Source organism: Thunnus thynnus, chromosome 24 (assembly GCF_963924715.1).
Source record: "Thunnus thynnus chromosome 24, fThuThy2.1, whole genome shotgun sequence".
In the NCBI taxonomy this organism is placed as follows: Eukaryota; Metazoa; Chordata; class Actinopteri; order Scombriformes; family Scombridae; genus Thunnus; species Thunnus thynnus.
The window spans coordinates 7,554,900-7,571,184 of NC_089540.1; the positions used below are offsets into that span (position 1 = coordinate 7,554,900).

The following is a 16,285-nucleotide window of genomic DNA, read 5'->3' on the forward strand; positions in this document are numbered from 1 at the left end:
CAAAGTTTAAAAGGTTTACCTCTGATTTCCACACAACGTAAGCATGAGAGCTGGTCGGCTGCACTTTCCTCTGGAGCCACCTCCGCGGGGAGAAGAGTGTGCCGGTGCTCCCGGACGGCGCAACGCCGGGGCTCCTCACTAGAAACGGTAAATCCCCGGAGGTATTCCTTTTGGCACGCTTCACTGTATCATAGTCAAAGTGAAAGTTGGATGATGGGGAGACATCCAAAGGAATGGAAGGAGATGAGAGGGACGGCGTTATGGGCTCCTTTAGTGTTAGAGTCTTTGTGCGTGAAGCCGGTTTCACAGCCAAGCGCTCCGGAGACGCACCTGCGTCCGCAGCCGCCGCTCCAGAAGACGGTGCGCCACTTGCTCCCTCGGTCCCGGTGCCACAATTTCTTATAATAGCAGGGTCCAAGCTCCGGGTTTGGCGTAGCCGCCGTTTGGTTATGGCTTTGGAAGCAGGAGAGGAGCAGGAGAAGACGCTGTTGAGAAGTCCATGAGCGGTAGACATGTCTCCGTATTTTGGATCTCACATCAGCGCTGCTCAATGCGTCTCTCTAAAGCGCCCCATAGAACGTTAATATACGTTTAATGTTGCCCCATTAAAAGGACGGTCCAAGTACGAGCTGGTGCAGAGCTGGAATGTGTTGCATTTGGCTGCAGACGCTGCGCAAAGTGGAGGAGGCGCAAGTCTTCTTTTCCTCTCCTGTGTTCCTCTGCACGTCGATCATTCCCAAACTAGAGTGGAGTGAGAAGACAGTGTGTGAGAGTGTGTGTGCATGATCGAGGGAGGAGGTTCACAAAACTTGAAATGAATGTTTGAATGCTGTATATTTTGCTTAATAACCAATTTAGTGTCACAACATTATACGATTAAGCACTTTGGTTTTGCTTTCCAAATCTCAAAGTTAGTTTGCATTAGAAAAGTCAACTTAAGATTCCCATTGAACCTCCTGTTCTTTATTAATAACATGAAAATTACCTCCAGATGATCAGTGGGTGATCACTGGTCTCATCCATCAAAAATCCATTTGGAAAAGTAGCATTTTGTCCCCATTTGCCTGAAACAAAGTACACCACTTTGACACTAACTTTGATTTCTGCAGCCTCTGCAAATTATAAGAGTGGGTAAGATGTGTTTCTATAATTAACAGCACTTTTTCATAAGGGTAATTAGGCAAGTAGACAGACACAATTATCCCACAGGCAGAAGGTCACGCATACAGACAGACATGATTTAGCCACAGATGAAAATAGCAGTATTAATCCTTGTCTACCATTAATCCACCTCGCTGTCTGGGAATAATAGGCCTATCACTGAAGCCTGCTGTGTGCTATTATTAGCTAAACAATAAGTGAGCCGTAGGATTAATCACCAGTGGCTTTCTTTATACACCTGTGCATGAGGCTATACTCAAGACAATGTTTACACAGATGCTCATGAAGGAGCTCAGTCGTTTCAGGGTGTTAAGATGGCTATGAGCGTGTGAGTGTAAGTGTGTGCGTTTGTTTTGTCAGTATTGTGAGTAGAGTAGAAAGACGCGGCAAGAGAGCGTGAGCATGTGTGGCCCAGTGTGTGAAAGTATGGGAAAAATGAAAAGAGACAGCAGGAGTCCAGAGAGGAGGGTGCCGGACGTCTGATAAAGGAGCTTATGAAGCTGCGCCGCATGACACACTCACACATATACACACAACACAGCATGACATGACACTGATAACAGCAGAGATAGATTTGACCCTTCTAAAAACAGTCTGCGGGGGAAAAGAATGAGACGCGTACTGAGAGAAAACACAGAAGCAGGAATTATAGAAAGAAAACATGGCGTTTTGTATTAGTTTATAAAAAGGTATGTGGACATAAGTCAGCATTTGAGGCATTATTGCCCTGAACTGTGCCCACATACTACTTCCATTTGTGGGGAAAAAAAACAACAGTAAAGTGGAAGAATAGTGCATAATTGAGAATATATTATACAGATGTTCCCATATCAAAGATGCTTGCAGCAATCCTTGACTTTTCATGTTGCTGCTTCATGCTCTTCATTATACTGTCCTGTTAAAGACAACATGGGCATTGCAGTACTCAAGTTACTAATGTGTAACCATGGAAAATATTTAATGTGAAACAGTGATCATTTGACATGACTGTCAAAATATATCAGATGCGGTCAGGGTCGAAGGGAAGGAGAATAAATCAACGGGGCTACACTTCAGCCAGTCACATTCAGTGTTATATACACACTGTCCATATTTGGTATACAATAGTAGAGCTGCACTGCCTGAAACCATTTTAAGCAAAAAGACTCTAAATTCAGCTACAATTGTATAGACATAGTTTCCTGTCGGGAATCAGTGTACATTTCATTGTCTAAGCCTGTTAGACAGATATGAATGAAAAGGTCACAAGGTCAGAAACAACAGAAATCAAATTACTTGTAGACCCACATATGAAATGTGAAACAATAGACTAGTGATACATGGCCTATTTCTATCAGTTAAAGACAATTATTTATGGTGGGAAGAAGAAGGAACAATATTTCTCCAGATTACTAATGAATAATTGATTGGAGAGATTGGAGGAATAATTCAATATGTCTGAAAACTTAGAGGGCAGTCTAAAATTAAAGACACACGGAGTATGTACACACACACACACAGGTTGTACCCTAGAGCAATGTATCTATCAGACCGAAGATTTCACGTGTCCCTGACCGCACATGTAAACATCCCCATGCTGTATATATTTAAGAGCCACCATATTGTTTCAATTGTGGAAGATTAGATTATTGGCAAATTTTCTTTTACTGTAATTTGCCTCAAGGAAAAGAGGCAAAACTGTGTTAACCGAACAGCAAAACATGTTTTGCTCCTCTAAGGTATAGGGTGTATGATATCCAGGTTGGTTCATTTGTATAGGGACACAGATGGCTTTCCTTTTTGGCAAGATTTACAGTAAAATCTATGTTATATTTTTTTATTGGGAAATACACGGAGCCCCTTTAAGGACCAGGAGTGAACATCGCTTTGGAAACCTAATATTCATGATGTCACTCACAAACACTGTACAGTTAATGTCAAGCATACGTTGCTTTATTGCATTATTGTAGCAAAGCAATACTACATACCAGTATGTAGCCTGCATAAAGGTATTAAAGCTAAAAATGGAACAAAGCTATTAAAGTCTTTGAACTTTACAAATGAGGCTAATTAATTTCATGTAGTCATTTGTGCTCGTATACTGACATCTCCTGGCTAATTATTGACATTGCACTACGAGTACGGTGTCCGTGGGAGATCATTTTTGTTTATTAAATTGCGTTTGTTCGTGCCGCCTTCAAGTTATGGGGGGATGTTGTAAATAGAAATTGCACATACAAAGGTGATTCAACAAAGCCACAAAATAGTATACAGTCATTGAGGAAGGAGTAAAATAGGCGCATCGGGCTTTCTATCGTGCCATACCGTACGTGCTATGGTTTTGTAATGAATGTGCACAACCCAGCTTGGTTTCCGTCCCTGATGCGGGGAATTACGAGTAGTCATTGAAGGCAGCAAGAGAAGGTTGCAGTTATCCCACAACAGCGCCCTCCCTTCCCATGGTGTGTTTTTTGTGGAAGACCCCCTCACAGGAAAGTGTTTGGCAAGGAAAGGGTTAAGGAGTTTGTGAGGGTCAGATCGATGCCTCCTCTCCCACACGTCGCCATGAACAAATGAATTCGCGGGGAATTAAATATCAATTTCACAAAGGAGAAAGAGTCCTGTGCTTTGAACCCGACCCCACCAAGGCGAAAGTGTTGTACGACGCTAAGGTAACGTTGTGCGCCTAAGCTAATTTAGCTCCTTTGGTGTTTCGACCATTTAAAAAACGAATAATATATACTGGAAAAGCAGGGTTGTTTCTGAAACGTTAAGGAGTAACGTTATGAAGCGACTGTGAAGGCCACTTAGGCCTCTGGAAAGTAACGTTAGCTGTTTTCTTATATAACGTTACGATATCTTGCATGGGTTCCGGGTACGTTTGATTACAAATGTTTCTCCTCGCAGCGCATGAGTTAAATAGTAAAGACAATTAACTATGATAATTTGAAAGTTTATTTCAAAGGAGATAGCTTAATGATGCATTCTAGCCAAAACTACCATTAATAACAACCAGTATAAATAATAAAGATAATATTACTGGTCAAGGATATGCTTTTATAGCACCGTAATAGTAGAAGCAGGGCGCAGTTTAATGTCATACGTAATAAACAAACGCACCAACACAACTGCCCTGCTAACAGTGGCTAACAGCAACGCATTATAATGTACGTTATCTTACTGCTGTCTAGCTGTGTTAACGTCAATGCCCTTTCGTGTAGCCTAGAAAATACAAAGTTTCAAGCCAGACACGAACTCTCCAGCAGAGTTTTGAGTATTATTTTCTAAACCAAATGCCACTGAGGGCATGTTTACATCAACGCATTCTATCTTTGCTGCTGCTACACAAGGTTAGCTAGCAGTTAGCATTAACTGTTAGCTGCCCAGATTGAATATTTGCAGACTTACAAGAAGTTGCAATACAAAGTCCTCAGTTTCATTATTGATACATAACCAAATAAGCGTCATTTAGTGTGGTAGTTGGTCCATTACACAGTGTTGTGTCATTTAAACAGTAAGTTAGCATTATCAGTGCATCATATTTCATGAGGTTATCATAATGCTTAATTAGCTTTAGACCATCACTGATTCATTGATAATTACTGAATTGCTTTTTTGTTTCCACTTCAAAATTTGCTCTAGAACCAGGCCAAAGTTGCATGATGTTAAGTCTTAATTGGCGCAGTAACCAGTAATTACAGCTGAAAAGTCACTTTAATTTTTATTTAACCTTTATTTTTACCAGGAAAACCTCCACTTAGATTTATAAATCCCTTTTGCAAGAATATTCTGGCCAAGACAGGCAGCAACACAAAGTTTCAGTTAGACAGACCTCTTGGCGGTCAATATAAAATAAGAAAATCATGAACAAAACTATAACAAAAGGGTTAGGTTTAGAAAATAAAAATACAACCCCAATTATAGAACTGGACTGAGAAACATCAGCAATTTGAGGTATAAAAAACCTCCTAGCAACCCCACTGACATTGTCAGATAGAAGATGATGTACAGAGTTCCTGCAGTAAAGCTTTAAACCTGTCCAACAGTCGTGGAGTAAGAAGTTTAAAATTCCTCGTTTTATAAAATGTAAGTGACTGAATATTTACAGTGTAAAAAATGGAAATACTCGCTGTGTAAATGCATCAAAGTTATGCTGAAGTACAGCACTGGAGTAAATGTACATTCCACCTCTCTTTACCAAGCAAAACATTGATTAATGACACCAGCTGAACTGTGAGTAAAGGCACTGTCTGTCAAACCGCAGGACAGTTTAACAGGACTGTACTTACTGTTGTGTTTTCACATTACAGGTCCTTGATGTCTTGATAGGTACAGATGAACATGGAAGGAGAATCCCAAAGTACCTGATTCACTTTAATGGTTGGAACAGAAGGTAAGTAGATAAACTTGAAGTTACTGTCACTACTCATACTCATAGTAGTGTTAATTGTTGCAGCATCTCATGGTCATCAACTTGTGTAATGATGTAGCTATAAAGCCCTGCTGTCACACCATGAAGGTCTTTGTGATTTTTTTTTTTTTTTTTTAACGTGTTTGTGTTTGTGTGTGTGTGTGCGTGTGTGTGTGTGTTTATGTGTAGCTGGGATCGTTGGGCTGCAGAGGATCATGTCCTAAGGGACACTGAGGATAACCGTAAATTGCAACGTAAACTGGCTCGCAAAGCTCTAGGTCGCATGTAAGTTCATACTGTGTGCATTCATTCAGTCATTAAAGTATATATATATAATTAAAATATACAGTCAGTATATTTCTTGCATGAGATATCATCATATTAACATTATTATATTGTACACACGTATGAAAGAGCCGCAATCACTTTGATGTTTCAGTGACTAGTATCACTTTTTTCCTGACTGCAAGGTCATAATCATAATCCACAAGGTTTAGATTTGACCTTTCTATTCGTTTTTTCTATAAGACTGGAGCTGACGGTGTGTGTTTTGTTTGTTAGGAAGAGAAAGGCATGGGCAAAGAGGCGTCGTCGTCAGTCTGGTACTAAGTCCTCTCTGAAGACTCTCCCCAAGGAGGACGACAGTGATGACGCATGTGAGAAATTTCTCTTTGTTTTTGTCTTTTGCTCACAGTCTCCCTCAGCAGTCAAATTAAGCCCCTCCGTATGCTCTGTCTCCAGGTTTGATTTCGTCTTCGGAGAGCAGTGACGGGGACGACTCTGACCCTGAATCTTCGAATAGCGGGGACAGCACCTTCTCTGAGGATATCAACAAGATGGTGAAGTGGATCACTTTAGTCTCCTTCTCAGACAAGGGCAGATTGTTAGTTAAATATGAAAATAAAGAAGTAATGAAGTAAACTGTGGTCTTGCTGGATAAACATCACTCATATCAGTTTGTGCAAATTTGCTGATAGACCCAGAATTGGAAATAAAACATGACTTTTATAAATGTGACATCCGTCCATAGACATGACATCCTATTAGTTTCTATAGATCTTGTGCTTGAAGGTTCATATCTTGTTTCTTTCAGAGGGTTGAGCCAGACATTAATGTTAAAAGGGAATGTGAGGAGAAGATTGTCCATGTTGACATCAGCATCCCCGATGTTCTGAAGAAGAAACTGGAGGATGACTGCTTTTACATCAACAAGAGGAAGAAGGTACCGCAAGTAGATATTAAGCGATGCTACACATTTTGCAGGAGTTTGATAAATTCGTTGTAAGGAAAATGTTTTGTCTGAAGTGCATCAGTAGCATGCGTTTCTTGTTGATTCTTTTGATTGTGCATGTGGATCATATTTTGGCTTTAAGTCAAGTTTAAGGGCAAATTTTGAAAAGACAGATTTCATTAGCTTGATACTTGTATGTATGGTAAGAGATGAAAGTTAAATTCGAATTGGCTTTGATAATCTTGCATGTTTTTCTCTCCTAGCTGGTGATGGTTCCCTGTCAGACAAATGTCGTGCACATCCTGGAGTCCTACGTGAAGCACTTTGCCATCAACAAAGCCTTCATGGCCAACGAGAGGTACCGGCGTCAGAATACGACCCAGAACAGCAGCCCACAGCCTGTCCCTCCAGAAAAGAAGTGAGTCTGAACAGTGGAAAAAATAGTACAGTCCAACATCTGTCAAAGATGGAATACATGTTTTACCAAAAAAAAATTAAATCTTATTCAATACCACTGTCATAACGTATAAAATGTTGTGAACACCCCTTTTTCTTTAAAATGATAGATTTCTGCATCTGTTAAATGCTCAGCTTTAACTGATATTACAATGCTACAATTACAAATGTTAATTTAATTTTCCCTTTTTACAAGTGAGGAGTTGTGTAAGGAAATGGTCGATGGCCTGAGGATCACGTTCGATTTCACCTTACCCATGATCCTCCTCTACCCCTGTGAACAAGCGCAATTCAAAAAAGTCAGTTCCTCCAGGCTTTTCCTTGCCATCAATGAAAGCTCCCCCTGCTCCAGCAAGTACGTGTGCAACAATTAATCAAGTCAGATGTGTTGTGTAAGAAAACTCTGTTGTCTGTGGTGTAATGCATGAAGTTGTAACCCTTCTTTTGTTTGTTGTTTGTCTTTGAAGTGCCCAGCGAGAGCGCAGCCCAAGCCCGTTGGGGCACAACCCACCCACCCCTCAATCCACAGACAGCCAACCAGCTCTGAGCGACATCTCTGCCACCACGCCCACTGCCCCTGCCCCCACCCCAAAGCGCCGGCGCCACCCTGACATGGACTGTATCTCATACCAGTCCCAGTCACTCAGACGCTCCACCAGGAACACGTCTGGGGGTGACCGTCCAGCTGAAGGAAGCAGCGGAGGTAATCAGTTTTTACTAAATTATTATGTTTTTGAAATTGAGCTAATACATGCATTGTATATAAAGAGATTTTATCTATTCTTGTATGTTATGAGTGATCTGTCTTGTTCTGTGAAGAATCTTGTACCATTGATTGGACTTGTGAGTTATAAATACAATGTATGGAATAATCCAGGTGGAGGCAGTGCCACAGCGTCTCCGCAGCTCAAACGCCGTTTGGTTGACAGCTCAGCCCAGCCCAAGTTCTTCCTTAACCTTGACAGAAGTAAGCAAAAACTCCATTAAAATAAACTTACTTACACTGTTTGGGGGGCCAGTATCAAACATTTTTAACTATTGGGGCTTTTTTCTGTTCAGAACTCTTAGTATCAAAAACTAATGACCATGTTTGCATGGACTGAAGTGGAGTGGCAGAGTGCAGGGCCTTTATATCAAAATAATGCAGTTCATGAAAACATTCAGCATCTTTATATTCAGTAATGTGACAACTTTTGTGTTTGTAATAACCAGTTTTGCCCAGTAGATGGTGATATCCTACTTCTTTTCTCCCACGCTCATCTCCTCTCTATGTGCTTAAGGACTGTTCTCCCAAAACTTTGTGTTGCTTGTATTGCTTCTGTAAGTGACTTTATCTCGTTTCTCTCTTTTTACCCAGAAACCCCAGTGCATAGTGGATCATCTTCCCCGTTGCCCTTGACCCCAAGCAAAGAGCGAAGTGGGCCTTTCTATGGCTTAGAAAGCCGGAGAAACAATGAGCTGAATGAGGTGATGAAAATGTGTGTGATGAATGTATTATGAGCCGGAAGGGAAACAATGTCTTGCTAAAGGGCACCAGAACAGTTACATAAAAGGCCAAAAACAGACCGTTATTGCAGAGAGAGAGAATTTAAGCAACTGAGCTGAGTCTGACAGACTGTAAGCTCTGGGATATCCACTCACAAGGCAGTGTGAATCCTGACTTGAATTTTCTGTTAAATGCTTTTCTTTTTACTCTGTCAACCAGGTCCTGAGCTGGAAGCTAACTCCTGATAACTACCCCCTCAACGACCAGCCTCCTCCACCTTCCTACCTGTACGGATCACAGCACCTCTTACGGCTTTTTGGTTGGTTTTGCTTTACTTTTACTTGTTCACTTGTCATCCTTTTGCTTTGATTTCACATCCCTGTCAGTTTCTTCTTCACATACCCCTGCTCACCTTTCTTCCAGTGAAGCTTCCAGAGATTCTGGGGAAGATGCAGATCCCTGAGAGGAATCTTCGAGCCCTGGTCAAACATTTGGAACTCTTTCTCAGGTAACTGATCATTGTTGTTAAATCAAATGTATTATTACCTTTACATGTATGCGGTCAGTCTCAGAGGAAGGAGACAAAGTATAGGCTTCAAATGTCTGCACACTCTGAAGATGGGAGAGTTCCAATCTTTGAGTCACTCATGCCTGAAGGCTTACAGTTTCTCCACTAAAACAATCAAGTGTAATATTAGAATCTCAACCCCTCCTTGAAAAAGAGATCTTGCCATCAGATGGACAGAAACTGTGTGAAATCACGTATAATTTCTTCAGAGGATAAATCATTAATAGATGCGGTGTTGCATTGAATTAACAGGACATTAAATTTGAAGCACTTTGACTTAAAATGTGCCTTCCTAATACCCTACACGGTTCATTAACCAAGGTCTGACCTAGCAAAGCATTTAAGCTCTACAGTAACTGCCAGTATTGAGCTGTACAAAGTTTTCATTTCGCAAGGAGAGAGGGGCAGAACCTGGAAGCCATTGATACACTCTTGAACACCCTTGACAAATACATTTTTTGCCTTATGCACAGTACTGAAGTCTGCTATTGTGAATTAAGAGTAAAAACAAGAGATTAATAGATGGAAGATAACAATAGAATTCATTAAAAGACAAAAATAGTGATTGTCAGGAAATGATCAATGCACCAGAATAGCCCAGAAGCACCTAAAACAAAAAGGCAAGGAAGACTAAGGAAATGAGAACATGAGCGGATGGGGGTGGGGTGGGGGGTGGGGGGGCAGAGATGGAGTGAGAAAGAGCATGTGTTAGAGGGAGGGAGATGAGTGGGCGTTACACAAGCGCGGGAGTCTAATCTTTAAATCCTCCCTAGCGATCTTCAGTTCAGCCAGTCCCAAACCTGGGGGATTTAGGTCCTCTCATTCTCTAATCAAACACACGCAGTACCGCCTTCTACCACCAAGTAGCACTGTGGAGCAACACTCAAACTCACGGTGGAGTGGGCACAGGCACAAACCTGTGTGCACAAGAGCCAAAAATACCCCTTGTCCACTACTCAACAAAAATTCTACATATAAATAAATAAATGCTTGGTGCCAAAAAAATCATGAGGTGGTCTTCTGAAAATAGCTTGAGCTGGCATTCATGACAGCTTGTTGGATGGGGTGGGAAGAGAGTGGTGTGCAGCCTGAAAGGATTACAGTTTTCAACTAAGTATGCGTTGCCTTCACCAGATTTTTTTTTTTTTTTTCTCACGGTGGGACAGAAGGGCTCAAAAATGGCATTGTCAACATGTGAGCGTGTAAAATGAAATACCAATACTTAATTCTTTTCAGCAGCTTGAGCGGTTCCTCTCAGCAATGCATCTCATGCAGTGTCATCAGTAGTAGGGGAACTGCGGTTAGAAAGTCTTTTTAATTCACTCCAACATCACTGGACTGCAAATCACTGGAGCATCTCTTTTCATAGAGCATTATTCTGCAAAATGTCACCTACAATAACTTAGATACAAAGAATGAACTGCTTAAATGTAAATTACTTCTGCGGTTTCAATTTCCTCTGTAGCCCTGTGATGAACTATAAGTTGTTAAGACAGGATTGATGGTGTTCAGTACAGAAAACACCTCAGTTTGTACTCAGTAACTAATTAATATGTTCAGCATGTTGGAGACATAAAAGCTCTGCGGGACACTGGACACAAATTAAAATGCTTGCATCTTTTGGGAAAGCCTTCATGCTTTTTACTCTGAAATCAGCCTCGTGGCAGACTGTGCCGAGCGGGCAAAAACTGATTGATGTCGCAGGGACTGAAGTGCAGTGCATTCTGGGATTTGGCCACAGTTGATCTCTCACTCTCCCTTTCTCCGCAAGAATGATTATGATTAAGTGTGGGTGTGTGTGCACATGTGTATGCACACGTTATGCTGAGTTACAATGTGTATGCCTAAAGCGGCTTGCCTTGCGTTATTACTTATCTAACAGCAATAAAGATTAGCACAAGCCTGAATTCCTGGCACCAAAGAGCCTAAAAATTATTTTCTATTGAAACCTGTTCAGTGCCTTTTTTTTTTTTTAAGATTCTATCTTAATATTTTTTTATGTTTTAGTGAAGAATTATGCTTAAATTAACTTCTGTAAACCAAGATCCAAGTCTTGCTTAGCTTTCATTTGTTCGCTGTGTAGTACAGTCCCGTCATTGTCCCATTAGGTTGTCTTGTCTGTTATTCGTTGTCAAAGCGTTCTTAAGTTCTCCTCTGATGAGGATAATTTGTTTGCATTGAGATTAGGAAGGCCGGTGGAGCTAAGATGAGATGGCAAGATTTAGAGGATTTGGCCGAGTAGCGGATACTAAGAAGATTCCGGATTAGTTTTCCCCGCTACTGATTAGATGGGAGGAGGGTGGGGGGGGGGGGGATTTTTCACTCTCTGACTGTTGGTCAGTCATTCTCATGTTCTCTGTCTTTCTGTCATAGCAATTGGTTCTCTGGTGGTTGTATAGGAATAGATGAGGGGGCTTTGTCTCTGACATACTGTATATACCCTGGAGTAGAGGGCAAGGGGTCTAGGATTTATGCGGAATGAGCCAGGGATATCTAGGAAAACCAGAAGTTGAAATGAGCTTGGATGTGACATTTCAGATGCTTTCCTATCATTGCTTTTTGCTTCATGTAAGCCCACAGTGTCCACGCTGTTCGTCATCTGACAAACAGCTTATGCTGAATATTCAAATATCTCAAAATATCTCACGAGATTTCCTTCTCTTGTACTTCCCTTTCCCGCCTTCTCTCTTAGGTTTCTGGCAGAGTTCCATGAGGATTTTTTCCCTGAGTCCGCATATGTGTCCGCATCAGAGGCCCACTACAGCATGAAACAACCGAGGCCAATTTACTGAGGGAGATGTCGGCCATTTTTGTTTCCTTTCCTTGCTTGTCTGTACCATGACCTGTCTGGGCTTGCACACAGAGGAATAAAAAGCAGCTCTCTGTGCGTTATGCTTTCCTGGACCACCCTTTCTTTTCCTCAGGCCTTAACATTAGTTTTCCCATTGTTGTCTTGTGAAACTAGTTGCTTCTACCATGCCACTAACCCAAACTACGCTCTGTTTGTGGCATTGTCCTGCATGTCAAGCTGCCCCACGCTGCTTTGCTTCAACAGAAATCCTGCTGTGCATTGTACTGCTCCAAGGCATGTCCAGCGCTATCAGTGCTATTTGTTGGCATGCACTACCTGTATGCAGGCCCCAGATAAGATGAAATACTTGGGAGACAGTTTCTACTGATGGCTTACTTCTCCAGCCTTTCCTCATTGTCATCTGCTCTTTCGTTACCTGGTCCACACTTTTTAAGACCAGGCTAAGGCTTTGACGTCCACACCAGAGCAGCTGAAGGTACATTGTCAAACCTCCATGCAACCAAATTTTCTTCCCTCTCCAATATTAGAGGCTGGACAAAATGAAACGGCTTTGAATCACTCGGATGTGGAACCACACACAATCACTGCTGTTTGGCGAGGCGTCTCTTCATGGCCACTGTTTAAAGGTACTGTGGCCTGTTCCTAGACAGGGAAGGGAACACTGATCATAGTGAGCCCCATGTTCTTGTTCTGCCCATCCAATCACCTTTTTTTAAGATATTGTAGCTAATTGTATGCTGGTTCGCCTGTTTGGAAGCGAGGCCTAAGTTGGGCCCCAGCCCCCTCTTTTGTAGTGACTTCATGTAAGCGCTCCCTATGCAGCGCCGTCAGTGATGCTTCCAGATATGATTCCTCTAAAGCTACAGTAGGACCTGCTCTTCCTATTCTGGAGATGCTTCGCCGGCTTCGCTGTGCAATTGTAATTCACTGACTCTTTAAGAACTTTCAATCAGAAATGTTGTTTTTCCTCCACATTTTTCTCTAGTTTTACACTCTTTGGCTGTGTAATGGCCATTGATTGTCCATGAGAGATGCTCTTGTTTCTTCTTTTGTCTTGCTTTTGATGTTGTCCTGTGCATGTCTGTCTAAACGTCTAGCAACTTTTTATTTTACTTTGTTCTGCCTTCTCCTCCCACTATAGTTCGATCTAACAGAAAGGAGAAGGCACATTGGATTAAAAAGACAAATGACAAGTTCTGTGTGCAACATATCTGAGAGTTTTCCATGTGTTGCTGTCATTTTCTTGTTCTAAACCTATGTTGTATTAACAGATAATCTTAATTTACAGTTGAACACGTGAGGCTGTTAGTATTTACAAATACAACTTATACAAGAAATAGGACTTAAAGATTTTCTTAGACCAGCTCAGTTCAGTACACCATAATGACTGATGTCATTTGTTAAACATATTAGAAATAATCCATAAAACAATTTTGAGGAATTACTTGCAAATACTGTTTGGATGCAACAAAAGCTCTGGTTACTCGTCATGACATTGTGAAAATGTAAATACAAAACACCTGTTGAACAGTATGTTATTTATTTTCTTTGCACACCACTGGATCACACTGTTAATACCTATCTAATTGTAATTCTCATGCTTTTGTTACACAGATGATAAAATGTTGAATTGGTAGATTACTTGACAAGGACCAATCAAGACTTGTTTATAATTCACAATTAGTTTATCTCAGCTGTTTGTTGAACAAATATATCTGTAGATACAGTATCATATAAATTACCAATCGTACTACAGTTTCCAGTGTTACATGCAGAGGTATGGTGCAAGTGTGTTTTATTTTTTTTATTTCCAATTTTGTCTGTTTTCTTTGACCCATTTTTTTTTTCTTGAATTTGAATAAAAATGTTTTCTTAAACTTATCAGTTCATTTACATCTACTACATAGCACCATGATTGTGTATGCCTATACTGCCATCTCCAATCTTATACATGCCAGTTTTTCCAATGTGTTGTGCCATTAAGTTTGACGCCCGTATATAAATGGATTTCAGTCACGGAAAACTTCACAAAGCACCACTCTCTTAAAAGTTAAATGTAGACAGAATTTATCACCTACCTTGACCTTCCATGTCACTTGACCATAACTGATAACATGTAGAATCCGCTGTCCTTGTCAGCAGAGCTCCTCTCTTTGTCTTTGAGCTACTTAAGAGCAATCCACATTACACTACTCTTGACACTATTTAATCAAAGGTGATAAAAAAAATATGCCAAAGTGACAGGACTGATCTGTCACTGATGTGGTATGATACTCTGTCGCTGCTCCCCAGGCAAGCTTTAGTGAACAAGTAAAAATGTTGATGTAATCAGTGTACCCATGTCTGCTGAAGATGGATGGGAGTCTTCTAGTTCTTGTTGTTCTAAGCAGAAGTGGACATGTTCTTGGCAGAGATGAAAGGTTGATACAGTATGTCGTTCCGAATTAGGCACCTTTGAAACTGGTTGTCTTGAACGCCATTATGTTGAAAGACTTTGAGAGATTCTGTAGGCAAAGTAACAGGACTTTTTATTTGCAACATGATCAAAGGTGAATGTGAAATATTGCCATTTTTGATTAACTAACTGTCAGTAACTATTAAGTGAAGTTAAAGGGTTTGAAGTTGTAGTATTACCACCCTATATTCAAAGTTTCTGTGTGTAGCAGGTAGGGTGCCCTAGAGTAAAAGACTTACAAAGACATTTTTACAGCCAAATACAGACATGACTGTGATACATATAGTAGGTTTGAAAAAACAGAGACAGGAAATTTATTCACTCCTAGAATCACTCCTTCTTGAGTACAGTGAGTCGGGAACATTGGAGATAATTTGGACTAAGTTTATATCACAATTCAACAGTTACCCCCGCTTTATGCCAAGTGTGCTGATGTATGAAAGTAAGGCAGGGTCTTAGCTCTTTATCTCAAGCTCTCTTTTTTTAGTCTACACACAACAACTGCTGTCACATTTTATATGTGAACTTAGCGCGGGCATTTATACGATTCACAGAGTTCTTGAGGTCAGATCAGGGAGGCAGTGGGATGCTGCCACAAGGAGTTTATGATAACAGGCTTTTCGCCCTGCCTTTGAATATGGCCATTCGGAAGAAATATACACTTATGTCTTTAGACATGCTGAGACGACACATGGTACGACCTACTTCATTTGAAGCATACTGAGGCCTTCAGGCCCTTCCTACTGTCCTTGAAAAATGGTGTCAGACCAATTGACGAACAGTAATGTGAATTTGGGTAGATATGTTATGAATTAATAAGCTTACCAAATAGTACTAGTTCATTTTACATCCAGCAGAGCAACTGTTGCAGCACTGCTATAGTTCACTTAAGATTGGATGAATACCACTGTCTTGCATATTTGCCTCCATTTGTTATTGGGCTGCTTTCTGCAAAACTTTGCCGTTAGTCTGGTCCCAGTGCACTTGTGGGAGGCTGGCTAACCTTTACTCTCCATATAGAGGTCCTAATGGGTTTCAGTGGTAAGCCCTAATGTTATTTGCACTGGGTCAGACTTCTTGTAATGAACCGCTTATCACTGTAACCCAAGACGGCACTCACTTGCCTGCTGCTATCATGTAGCCACAGAAGCCACCAGTTCAAGCCTTTCAATGCATCTCAAATCGATTTCCCGTTCCGCACCGTCTCTATCCGCTTACCGCATGATTCAATTGTTGGGGGGTGAGGGTGTAATGAGATGTGAGCTATCACTTCGTAAGTGCTGCTGCCCGCACCTTTCACCTGATTCCGCCTCTTCTTTTGTTTGTGTTCACCTATCTTTCCATCTCATTCTCCACGCTCCATCCTCTGTGTCTTCCTTCTATATTCCCTGAGTGGTTTTCTTTTCCTGCCTTCACATCCATATTGCCATCTCTTTGGTCTAATGTTCCCTCTGATAGGTGTTTTGTCTTTCCTTTCCTCTCCTCACTCTCTCCAATACTTTGTTGAAACAGAAGAGAGTGAGAAGGCTCTGACCAGCAGGAGTGTGCAGACCTATCCCTTTCTGTTCATTTGTCTCATTAGGAAGTGTTTTCCGCTTCCCTTCATCTTTTTATCCACTCAAAGCTTTGTCAAGACATCCTTGGATGCATTCATCTCCTTAACCGTCTTCATCCAAATCTCCGTTATTCATTTTCATTCCATTCTCCATATTTTCATCCTTGCACC

General features: G+C 41.1%; 2 protein-coding genes across 2 annotated transcripts in view; one reads left to right on the forward strand and one right to left on the reverse strand.

The window, feature by feature from the left end:
• LOC137177436 (rho GTPase-activating protein 6-like) overlaps positions 1–761 on the reverse strand; it is an 81,196-nt gene extending 80,435 nt beyond the window's left edge. The window contains exon 1 of the mRNA XM_067583768.1: positions 20–761. Coding sequence (XP_067439869.1) covers positions 20–514 — 495 coding nt within the window. The 5' untranslated portion in view covers positions 515–761. The remainder of the gene's footprint in view (positions 1–19) is intronic.
• Positions 762–3,550: 2,789 nt separating this feature from the next.
• Positions 3,551–13,985, forward strand: LOC137177396 (MSL complex subunit 3-like). Its single transcript, XM_067583695.1, has 14 exons — positions 3,551–3,812; positions 5,451–5,533; positions 5,741–5,836; positions 6,113–6,207; positions 6,293–6,390; positions 6,645–6,773; positions 7,046–7,200; positions 7,435–7,593; positions 7,706–7,941; positions 8,116–8,205; positions 8,596–8,705; positions 8,944–9,043; positions 9,148–9,232; positions 11,985–13,985. The coding sequence occupies exons 1-14, from the start codon at positions 3,714–3,716 to the stop codon at positions 12,082–12,084; spliced, it is 1,635 nt and encodes a 544-aa protein (XP_067439796.1). The 5' UTR covers positions 3,551–3,713; the 3' UTR covers positions 12,085–13,985.
• The last annotated feature ends 2,300 nt before the right edge of the window (positions 13,986–16,285 follow it).